Raw genomic sequence first — 12,783 nt, 5'->3', positions numbered from 1 at the left:
TATATGGCCTTTGATATCCAGGGAACACCAGAGCCAGATCTACGTATCTGGATGCAGATTAAATTGTTCTTTACTGAATTTAGGCAATGAACTGCCCTTACATACGGTAACTTCACCAGCCGCAATGGAACCCGATTGTGACGCATTGGAAAATGTCCTCCAGCTATCAATAAAGTGCCAGCCATGCTCTTTGGGATAGTTGGGTTTCATTCCATTTCATTTCTCAGTTCCTTGCTATCACTCATGTAGTCCTCCTCATGATCCTCATTGCATAACCTCTTACCCATAATTCTCTCTTCTTGTTTTTATTGATGAGAACGTAGACCATACAAAGTAAGTAGTCCTTTGGTGAATGCTAAGAGAAGCTTTGTACCATAGCAAGCTGTTTCTGTTAGGAGATCTTGAGATGATATTTAAGACTTCTAGACATGGTGGCTGCCTGGGCCGTAAGTATGATTATTGAGCCTTTTGATAGGATACGGACATAACTGACCTAGAGAGAACCATATCAGGGGAGAGAACCATATCAAAGCATCTCATCAACAGTCTTTATTAGCTAACGTAGTCCTACCAGATGTTCTCTCCACCCAGGTCAAGGAAATAGAAATGGCACCTCCTACCCAATACAATATACAGAGAAGGAATGTTCCTTGCATGATATGATATGTCCTGGTGCACCAACCCTTGACTACTATTCAACAGTGTTTAGTAGTGTAAAGAGCCAGTGGCAGCAATGGGCCACCATACCAAGACAACTCTTGTACTACTATATAACCCCAACGTTACTGGGCTGGAATTCTGCTCTGGTCCCTCAGGACAGTACATTGTGCACCAGGCTTACTCAACATGAACCTGTAGATAAGGAAAGTAGGCCGAAATTAAAATGTATGTGCTCGGAGTGGGGAGCGATGTCCGTTTTATGGTCATTAGAGGCATTTGTGTGTTTGTTGCTGACTGGAGCTCCTAATGGGAGACAGATATGCGTCTGGACTTGGTTTATAAGTTTGCTCCTCGTGTGGTGGAATTCATATATAGATTAAATGCCTCGACTAATTGCAGCCTCTTATTCCTCGGCTTGTATCTCCGTCACAGGTAGGACTGATAAATATAGAGGGCAGTCTTTAGGGGGGGGGATATTTTTGGACAAGCAGTTCCCCTGTAAATAAGCATTGTGTAGTTAATACTAGTTGCACCTTCATTGCATGATGGAACCATTGATATTATTATTATGATGGCAGCTCCCACTCCTATGTATAGATACCAATATAAAGTAGGGATGCACTGAATCCAGGATTCGGCCTTTTTAAGCACGATTCGGCCGAATCCTTCTGCCTGGCCGAATCCGAACCCTAATTCGCATATGTAAATTAGGGACGGGGAGGCAAATCATGTGACTTTTTGTTACAAAGCAAGGAAATAAATAATGTTTTCCCCTTCCCACCCCTAATTTGCATATGCAAATTAGGGTTCGGTATTCGGCCGAATCTTTAGCAAAGGATTTGGGGGTTCAGCCGAATCCAAAAAAGTGGATCCGGTACATCCCTAATATAAAGACAAGGTTAGTAGTCTGTGCTAGGGCAGTCATTACTTATGTTTATCCTCAGGGCCGGACTGGGCTGACGGGACACCGGAAAAACCCCGGTAGGCTCCTGTTTGACCCTGTTTATCCTTTGTTCCTTATAATTAGGTGCGTCTTCTATAAAATTTTTCTTTCCTCTGATAATTACCCCTTTCCGTATTCCGCATCCCGTTACCCCACGCGGGATCCTTATCGTTCGTCCCGCTCCCACAGCTGGTGTAGTTTAAGGCTTTGGACATTTCTTGCTCCAAACAAACATCCCGCTGGGAAAACAGCACAGGCATCTCGGCATTCCAGCCATTTCCTTGGGAGAAGGTTTGAGACGGAGCTCGGCCGGACTTTATTGCCACGGGGCCTCCTGACAGTTGCTACAAACACGCATGGCATGTCGGCTTAAGGAGAGTCAGATGTGTGTGGGGGGTTAGTTTTCTCATTATTGGCTATTGTTCTAGAGATGGAGGGGATGAGTGTGAGCTCTGCCTACACAGTACAGTCAATTACTCAGCACAATCCTGGGAACACAACTCATTGTTTCATTATACAGTCGTTAATTCATTAAATACCCTCTGGTCTACAGATCTGCGCAATTTACTCACATGCAGGAACTTTCCTACATACACATTCTGTCCTTCTCCCTCTAGAACTTCCCGTGTTTTGCTTGGCCGCAGGTTGTTCTGTGATTTTCTACAGGTTGTCCTATTGCCATGAACATTCCTAAGCTCTGATTGGCTACAGCAGCGGATCTAGTTCCTCCCACCAACGCTGCAGGCTGAGTTATACAGGGAACTCTGAGTATCACTCATGTATTATAAGGGATAATGTACCCCCTACTGTAAATGATAAGGATATTAGAAGTCACTGAGGGGTTGTTCTGTGACCATATAAAGGCACAAGGCTGCAGGCTGAGTTATACAGGGAACTCTGAGTATCACTCATGTATTATAAGGGATAATGTACCCCCTACTGTAAATGATAAGGATATTAGAAGTCACTGAGGGGTTGTTCTGTGACCATATAAAGGCACAAGGCTGCAGGCTGAGTTATACAGGGAACTCTGAGTATCACTCATGTATTATAAGGGATAATGTACCCCCTACTGTAAATGATAAGGATATTAGAAGTCACTGAGGGGTTGTTCTGTGACCATATAAAGGCACAAGGCTGCAGGCTGAGTTATACAGGGAACTCTGAGTATCACTCATGTATTATAAGGGATAATGTACCCCCTACTGTAAATGATAAGGATATTAGAAGTCACTGAGGGGTTGTTCTGTGACCATATAAAGGCACAAGGCTGCAGGCTGAGTTATACAGGGAACTCTGAGTATCACTCATGTATTATAAGGGATAATGTACCCCCTACTGTAAATGATAAGGATATTAGAAGTCACTGAGGGGTTGTTCTGTGACCATATAAAGGCACAAGGCTGCAGGCTGAGTTATACAGGGAACTCTGAGTATCGCTCATGTATTATAAGGGATAATGTACCCCCTACTGTAAATGATAAGGATATTAGAAGTCACTGAGGGGTTGTTCTGTGACCATATAAAGGCACAAGGCTGCAGGCTGAGTTATACAGGGAGCTCTGAGTATCACTCATGTATTATAAGGGATAATGTACCCCCTACTGTAAATGATAAGGATATTAGAAGTCACTGAGGGGTTGTTCTGTGACCATATAAAGACACAAGGCTGCAGGCTGAGTTATACAGGGAACTCTGAGTATCGCTCATGTATTATAAGGGATAATGCACCCCCTACTGTAAATGATAAGGATAGTAGTAAACATCAATACATTCTAATAAATAAAACTAATAGATAATTACAAGTTGTGTTACCATACACACAATTTTATATAAAAAACAACCCAGACCCCTCATCATCATCACTATAAAGACAACAGGGCAAGTCTATTAAACAGAAGAAGTAATTCTGTATTTATATTGCGCCATTAGATATTTCCCATTCATGGACACACTATAGTCATCTGTAAATAAACTCCATTGAGGGGACCAGTCCCAGGCTCACCATTAGCAGATACATCTGGGTTTGCTTAGACCCCATTTATTTACGATGGGGGGCCCCACCTGCTCTCCAGCCCCCAACACAAAGCAGGTGGAGACTTGCAGCTGGTCGGGATGGGCTCTGCTGCTCCTGTTTATTTTATTCCTCCCCGTTATGGTAAGAATTCACCCAAAAGAACAAATACAAAAGCCTCAAGAATAAAGTCCCGGTTCCGTATCAGAAGTGTCTGAGACTTTCCCTGTTTTCTCTTTCTTACTAGGATTGCTCCGGTTCTGAGGAATACACCATCGCTTCTCAGCTGCTCCCCCTGGCGACGGCCTTCTGCAGGGTAAGTGATGTTTTCAAGCCATCGCAGCAGCTCAGTCTTGCTTTACGGCTGCTGCAGGATCAGAGCTATAGGATGACAAAACACAGGGTAGGTTTAGTTACCCTTTATCTAAGGGTCTTGTTGTTAATCATTGGATGGGGGAGACTCATCCAGTGACATCAGCATCACGTTTATTTAGTTTAAATACTGCAAATTCGTTAATCCGGTCGCATGTGAGATAACGAGGTGCTGAGCAGCCGCACTCACTTCCCCAAACTTATTAAAGAATAACGAGTCTCTGCCGGGATAATTCTCTTCCTGATTGTGATTATTATGTTACCGTGTCCCAAATAAACGGCATTGTCAGTGCAAACATGACTCATGGGCCCGGGAGCTTTACTTCTACATTCCAACACGTACCCACCTCATGGCTCCAGGTCCTGATTCTGAGGGGAAAGAATGAGCAGCAGGAATTCTAAACCACATAGTCCTAGTACCAAGAGTCATGTGCTGGGCAAATAAATCCTACTCATCCTACACCTCCTCCCATATGTATAAATACAAATATACAGAGAAGGAATGCTCTGGGCACACAATAAGCTATACCCTCATACTGTACTGTCTAAGGGAATCAATATGGCACCTCCTCCTCCCATATGTATAAATACAAATATACAGAGAAGGAATGCTCTGGGCACACAAGCTATACCCTCATACTGTACTGTCTAAGGGAATCAATATGGCACCTCCCTCCTCCCATATGTATAAATACAAATATACAGAGAAGGAATGTTCTGGGCACACAATAAGCTATACCCTCATACTGTACTGTCTAAGGGAATCAATATGGCACCTCCCTCCTCCCATATGTATAAATACAAATATACAGAGAAGGAATGTTCTGGGCACACAATAAGCTATACCCTCATACTGTACTGTCTAAGGGAATCAATATGGCACCTCCCTCCTCCCATATGTATAAATACAAATATACAGAGAAGGAATGTTCTGGGCACACAATAAGCTATACCCTCATACTGTACTGTCTAAGGGAATCAATATGGCACCTCCTCCTCCCATATGTATAAATATATATATACAGAGAAGGAATGTTCTGGGCACACAATAAGCTATACCCTCATACTGTACTGTCTAAGGCAATCAATATGGCACCTCCTTCCTCCCATATGTATAAATACAAATATACAGAGAAGGAATGTTCTGGGCACACAATAAGCTATACCCTCATACTGTATTGTCTAAGGAAATCAATATGGCACCTCCCTCCTCCCATATGTATAAATACAAATATACAGAGAAGGAATGTTCTGGGCACACAATAAGCTATATCCTCATACTGTATTGTCTAATTAAATCAATATGGCACCTCCCTCCTCCCATATGTATAAATACAAATATACAGAGAAGGAATGCTCTGGGCACACAATAAGCTATACCCTCATACTGTACTGTCTAAGGGAATCAATATGGCACCTCCCTCCTCCCATATGTATAAATACAAATATACAGAGAAGGAATGTTCTGGGCACACAATAAGCTATACCCTCATACTGTACTGTCTAAGGGAATCAATATGGCACCTCCTCCTCCCATATGTATAAATACAAATATACAGAGAAGGAATGTTCTGGGCACACAATAAGCTATACCCTCATACTGTACTGTCTAAGGGAATCAATATGGCACCTCCTCCTCCTCCCATATGTATAAATACAAATATACAGAGAAGGAATGTTCTGGGCACACAATAAGCTATACCCTCATACTGTACTGTCTAAGGGAATCAATATGGCACCTCCTCCTCCCATATGTATAAATACAAATATACAGAGAAGGAATGTTCTGGGCACACAATAAGCTATACCCTCATACTGTACTGTCTAAGGGAATCAATATGGCACCTCCTCATCCCATATGTATAAATACAAATATACAGAGAAGGAATGTTCTGGGCACACAATAAGCTATACCCTCATACTGTACTGTCTAAGGGAATCAATATGGCACCTCCTCCTCCCATATGTATAAATACAAATATACAGAGAAGGAATGTTCTGGGCACACAATAAGCTATACCCTCATACTGTACTGTCTAAGGGAATCAATATGGCACCTCCTCCTCCCATATGTATAAATACAAATATACAGAGAAGGAATGTTCTGGGCACACAATAAGCTATACCCTCATACTGTACTGTCTAAGGGAATCAATATGGCACCTCCTCCTCCTCCCATATGTATAAATACAAATATACAGAGAAGGAATGTTCTGGGCACACAATAAGCTATACCCTCATACTGTACTGTCTAAGGGAATCAATATGGCACCTCCTCCTCCCATATGTATAAATACAAATATACAGAGAAGGAATGTTCTGGGCACACAATAAGCTATACCCTCATACTGTACTGTCTAAGGGAATCAATATGGCACCTCCTCCTCCCATATGTATAAATACAAATATACAGAGAAGGAATGTTCTGGGCACACAATAAGCTATACCCTCATACTGTACTGTCTAAGGGAATCAATATGGCACCTCCTCCTCCTCCCATATGTATAAATACAAATATACAGAGAAGGAATGCTCTGGGCACACAGTTTCATACTGTAGACTGTTGTACTAGAATCCGTGTTATACCGAGTAAAAGAGCCGTGTGGATTCATTACATGTTCGTGCTGAGACTGGATACCTGGAAGGGGAGCATCGTATGATTATTATAATGAAAGACAAGACTCCTGGACGCATCTCCTGCCAAATATTATGCAAAAGGTCAGATTAGCAACGGAATCAAAGACAGAAATCTGACCAAACTGCTTCCAATTACCCCACACTGCCCCGTCCAACTGAAACATGCGGCCACTGGCCAAACAGATGATACTTCTTACTGTTATATAAGGGGGGAAGTCATGTACTTATAGTTCTGGAGCCTCATTCAAAAGGGGGTGCGGATATATCCATGTGGGACCAGACACGGGAAAAAGATTTATAACAATCTAATTGTGAGTGGTTAAAATAATGTTTTATATGTACATGGTTTGTTTCTGAAATAACTTAATTTATCTTTTAAAATAACTTAATTTATAGTTTTATGGGATCTCTCTGTACAGACTATGAGCAAACTTAGGGACTGTTCCTGCTGAATTGTGCTTAGTACAGGGAATACCTATGCTGCCATAGTTTTATGGGATCTCTCTGTACAGACTATGAGCAAACTTAGGGACTGTTCCTGCTGAATTGTGCTTAGTACAGGGAATACCTATATATCATAGTTTTATGGGATCTCTCTGTACAGACTATGAGCAAACTTAGGGACTGTTCCTGCTGAATTGTGCTTAGTACAGGGAATACCTATGCTGTCATAGTTTTATGGGATCTCTCTGTACAGACTATGAGCAAACTTAGGGACTGTTCCTGCTGAATTGTGCTTAGTACAGGGAATACCTATGCTGCCATAGTTTTATGGGATCTCTCTGTACAGACTATGAGCAAACTTAGGGACTGTTCCTGCTGAATTGTGCTTAGTACAGAGGAATACCTATGCTGCCATAGTTTTATGGGATCTCTCTGTACAGACTATGAGCAAACTTAGGGACTGTTCCTGCTGAATTGTGCTTAGTACAGAGGAATACCTATGCTGCCATAGTTTTATGGGATCTCTCTGTACAGACTATGAGCAAACTTAGGGACTGTTCCTGCTGAATTGTGCTTAGTACAGGGAATACCTATGCTGCCATAGTTTTATGGGATCTCTCTGTACAGACTATGAGCAAACTTAGGGACTGTTCCTGCTGAATTGTGCTTAGTACAGGGGAATACCTATGCTGCCATAGTTTTATGGGATCTCTCTGTACAGACTATGAGCAAACTTAGGGGGCTGTTCCTGCTGAATTGTGCTTAGTACAGGGAATACCTATGCTGCCATAGTTTTATGGGATCTCTCTGTACAGACTATGAGCAAACTTAGGGACTGTTCCTGCTGAATTGTGCTTAGTACAGGGAATACCTATGCTGCCATAGTTTTATGGGATCTCTCTGTACAGACTATGAGCAAACTTAGGGGACTGTTCCTGCTGAATTGTGCTTAGTACAGGGAATACCTATGCTGCCATAGTTTTATGGGATCTCTCTGTACAGACTATGAGCAAATTTAGGGGCTGTTCCTGCTGATTGAGATTCTGAATTAGTCCCAATGTAAATGACATTAATACTAATCCGGCGGTTAATATTCCGGTTCATGCAGTGACTGCCCCTTATTATTAAGGAAAGGCCAAGCAGCCTCTCTAACAAATAAAAGAAATAAAGTGAGAATTTATTTATAAACAGATGAAAGAGCCTAAATAGGAAACTGCCAAGAAAAAGAGTCGAGAGAAGGAAATACTGAGGCCGCTTTGATTCACTGGTAATTACTGGTTTTGCTTCAAAGCACAGAACCCTCCATTGTTCCCCATGAGATACAGGGGGTTCCACAATTGTTCCTCAGACCTCGTGGCAATGGGATTATTTTATCTTTAAAACCAGTGGAACTTTCCATTGGAGAAACTACAGAAATGACGAGACTATCCTGGAAAGAGCAAATAGCAGGACTAATTCTATGACATCTTGGGATGCCCAATGTCAATACCCCCATGGGTACTGAGTGATATATAGTGAATAACGTGCCCCCTCTTGTAAAATATAAGGATATTAAAAGTTACCGAGGAGTTTCATGACCATATAAAAGCACAAGGCCGAGGTAACTTCTAATATCCTCATATTTTACAACTGGGGGTACTTTATTTATTATAATACACATGTTTCAGTGACAGAAATGACATCAGAACTCACCGTTTATAACTGATGACATCAGAACTCACCGTTTATAACTGATGACATCAGAACTCACCGTTTATAAGGCTATAATTTACAAGATATTCATGGCTTTTGTAATATCCTGTAAATTATATCCTTATAAACGGTGAGTTCTGATGTCATCAGTTATAAACGGTGAGTTCTGATGTCATCAGTTATAAACGGTGAGTTCTGATGTCATTTCTGTCACATGACTCACTGAAACTTGTGTATGATAATAAATAAAGTACCCCCAGTCGGCCTTTGGCCTGGTACTTTTATATGGTCATGAAACTCCTCTGTGACTTATAATATCCTTATATTTTACAATAGGGGTTACTTTATTCACTATATATTACGGGGTGCACCGAATCCGGGTTGTTATTGCTACTTTTTATTCCTCATCTTTCTATTCAGGCCTCTCCTAATCATATTCCAGTCTCTTATTCAAATCAGTGCATGGTTGCTAGGGGGATTTGGACCCTAGCAACCAGATGGCTGAAATTACAAACTGGAGAGCTGCTGAATAAAAAGCTAAATAACTTAAAAACCACCCCTTAACTCAAATCAGAAATTTTACATAATCCCGTTTCTTTTGCATTTTTTTCTCATTAACCCCATAGCTGCTGGTCATTTTATATAATAGCCTCATTGCATAAGTGCAAGTGATTATCGGGGGGCCCCTGTGAGTCTCGGGGCAGAGAAATGTTGGCACAGGGGAAACCGAGAGTATTCAGGGCTGGAAATGATAACAAGATGACATTTTTCTACTTAGCGGGAGATTGGATTTATGACTTGAGCCTCGGGAGCAGCTGCTTCATTATAAAGTGACATAATAGAACGGCGGAATTCACCCCCACAGCTTTGCCTTAAATGGTCTCCGGCCCATTAGTCCTGCGGGTCAGTCTTTATATTGGCACATACCATCATCATCCTGGGGGGGTCAGAGCCTTCGTTCCATTGGGCCTGATAGCGACTGCCCTGTTGGTCAACAACCTCTGTAGCCAATAAACATTCACACACATTGACTAATTACCCCATTTTTTTTTTTTTAGGGTTTCTACAGTTTTCAAACCAATGTACAAGGGCAGGGGCAACTGACGACCCATCAATTGGGGCAGTCACCCAAAAGCAGATAAAAAAGGGGGTGCGACAAAGGATTTCGTTTAAGATTTTGATAAATCCTGACATCTATCAATAAGCCCCCAAACTGAAGAGAGAGGGGGGGTCCAGAATCATCTCCCCCACTTTTGGCCCTGGAGACTGAAGTGTAAGCTCTGCCCCCGGGAGTATTTATTGGATGAGAAAAAATTAGGGTTGCACCGAATCCAGGATTCGGCCTTTTTCAGTTCTGCCGAACCGAATCCTAATTAGCATATGCAAATTAGGGGCAGCGAATGAAATTGTGTAACTTTTTCTGAGAAAACAAGGAAGTAAAAATGCTTTCAGTTCCCCCCCCTAATTTGCATATGCAAATTCAGGTTCGGTATTCGGCCGAATCTTTCACAGAGGATTCGGTGCTTCCCTAGAAAAAATAAACCCGAATTCATTCCAATGGGGAACGGCGATTGGTCCCTCGTGCTCTGAAATTGATGAGATTTTCCTATAGATCAGACACCGGGTTTTCTGGCTTTGTGGAAAAACAGGAAAGTTTCACATTATCCTCTCCCTGTGTAAATAATCACTTCTCACTGCCCCTGTCACCTTTACCCAAAAACTGCGCGTTTGCTCTCGTACACAACTGATAAAAAGCAGATTCTTTATGGAATTATGTATCAGGTATTCCTGGATCAGCCCCTAAGTTTGCTCATAGTCTGTACAGAGAGATCCCATAAAACTATGGCAGCATAGGTATTCACCTGTACTAAGCACAATTCAGCAGGAACAGTCCCCTAAGTTTGCTCATAGTCTGTACAGAGAAATCCCATAAAACTATGGCAGCATAGGTATTCCCTGTACTAAGCACAATTCAGCAGGAACAGTCCCCTAAGTTTGCTCATAGTCTGTACAGAGAAATCCCATAAAACTATGGCAGCATAGGTATTCCCTGTACTAAGCACAATTCAGCAGGAACAGTCCCTAAATTTGCTCATAGTCTGTACAGAGAGATCCCATAAAACTATGGCAGCATAGGTATTCCTCTGTACTAAGCACAATTCAGCAGGAACAGTCCCTAAATTTGCTCATAGTCTGTACAGAGAGATCCCATAAAACTATGGCAGCATAGGTATTCCTCTGTACTAAGCACAATTCAGCAGGAACAGTCCCCTAAGTTTGCTCATAGTCTGTACAGAGAGACCCCATAAAACTATGGCAGCATAGGTATTCCCTGTACTAAGCACAATTCAGCAGGAACATTTTAGGCAGTTGTGTCCCTTTAAGTTTGAAGCAGGAAGCAGGTCACTGATTGACAACCCCTATGTTTAGTAGCAATGCTGAGTATGTTTATCTTCTAATCCTTATACTTGGCACAGACGTCTCTTGAAATACAAAGTTAATTAAAAAGTCAAACCCAAGGTATTCCAAAGGCATCTGCTTAAATGTTTTGTTTACAAAACTGCAAACATGATTGTGTATCGGTGTTAACAATTATATTTGATAAAGACTGTGTATAGTGTGTGTGTTATATCAGTTAACTGAATTAGAGGAAAACAATTTCAGCTCAACAGATTCCATTGTAGCATTATATTGTTATACAACTCAGCTCTAACACTTGGCTGACTCTTTAACTTTGTCAGTACTGGGATAACCATTACCAAAGCTTTTCCTATCTGTACCTTATATCATTACATTAGGATTATTATTTACCTTTCCTCTGGGAAGGGAGTGTGACTGTGGGATAGCAGGTATAGTAGGGAGAGATGGTGTCTATAGTAACAGTGGATAATAGTCTCTGGGAAGGGAGTGTGACTGTGGGATAGCAGGTATAGTAGGGAGAGATGGTGTCTATAGTAACAGTGGGATAATAGTCTCTGGGAAGGGAGTGTGACTGTGGGATAGCAGGTATAGTAGGGAGAGAGATGTGTCTATAGTAACAGTGGATAATAGTCTCTGGGAAGGGAGTGTGACTGTGGGATAGCAGGTATAGTAGGGAGAGATGGTGCCTATAGTAACAGTGGATAATAGTCTCTGGGAAGGGAGTGTGACTGTGGGATAGCAGGTATAGTAGGGAGAGATGTGTCTATAGTAACAGTGGGATAATAGTGTCTGGGAAGGGAGTGTGACTGTGGGATAGCAGGTATAGTAGGGAGAGATGGTGTCTATAGTAACAGTGGGATAATAGTCTCTGGGAAGGGAGTGTGACTGTGGGATAGCAGGTATAGTAGGGAGAGAGATGTGTCTATAGTAACAGTGGATAATAGTCTCTGGGAAGGGAGTGTGACTGTGGGATAGCAGGTATAGTAGTGAGAGATGGTACCTATAGTAACAGTGGGATAATAGTCTCTGGGAAGGGAGTGTGACTGTGGGATAGCAGGTATAGTAGAGAGAGATGGTGCCTATAGTAACAGTGGGATAATAGTCTCTGGGAAGGGAGTGTGACTGTGGGATAGCAGGTATAGTAGGGAAAGATGGTGTCTATAGTAACAGTAGTAACCCATTAACTTCAGTGTGGGAATTAGCAGGTGATTGTTGCTTCTTAATATTCCTCACTGATTAATAGTAAGTTTGACCACTTACATTCTATAATATTTATTCCACCCCTTAGTTACAAAAGATCTCTTTTAAATTCTAGTGAAGGGAATCGTCAGCCTTCTGACAGTTCTGTACATTGAATTGGGTTCCTTTTCTCATGCCGAGCAGAAGAGACTCATTTCTTTGTGCCTGGAGCACGGCTGGCCCGTTTGTTACACAGCAACTTACCTTGACCTGACCTTAATCTGTACTGTTGTATTTACTCCACTACCTAATGTCTAACTCGGGCTGAGAGTTCAAGCGGCTCAGCCGAATACAATGTATGGAACACTCTGGGCTGCCTTCTGTTGAGTCTGGCCAAGTTTATGGATTCAACCTAAATCCA

At 41.9% G+C, this 12,783-nt stretch overlaps 1 protein-coding gene across 1 annotated transcript in view; it reads left to right on the top strand.

The window, feature by feature from the left end:
* The window catches only part of sbf2.L (SET binding factor 2 L homeolog), a 176,514-nt gene that overhangs the window by 125,762 nt on the left and 37,969 nt on the right, over positions 1 to 12,783 (top strand). Inside the window, 1 exon segment of the mRNA NM_001091038.1 lies at positions 3,865 to 3,933. Within this exon segment, the coding sequence (NP_001084507.1) occupies positions 3,865 to 3,933 (69 nt within the window).

The sequence above is a fragment of the Xenopus laevis genome, chromosome 4L (assembly GCF_017654675.1).
Source record: "Xenopus laevis strain J_2021 chromosome 4L, Xenopus_laevis_v10.1, whole genome shotgun sequence".
Taxonomy (NCBI): domain Eukaryota; kingdom Metazoa; phylum Chordata; class Amphibia; order Anura; family Pipidae; genus Xenopus; species Xenopus laevis.
Note: the sequence above shows the minus strand (reverse complement) of the source record. Positions and strands in the feature narration are given on the sequence as shown.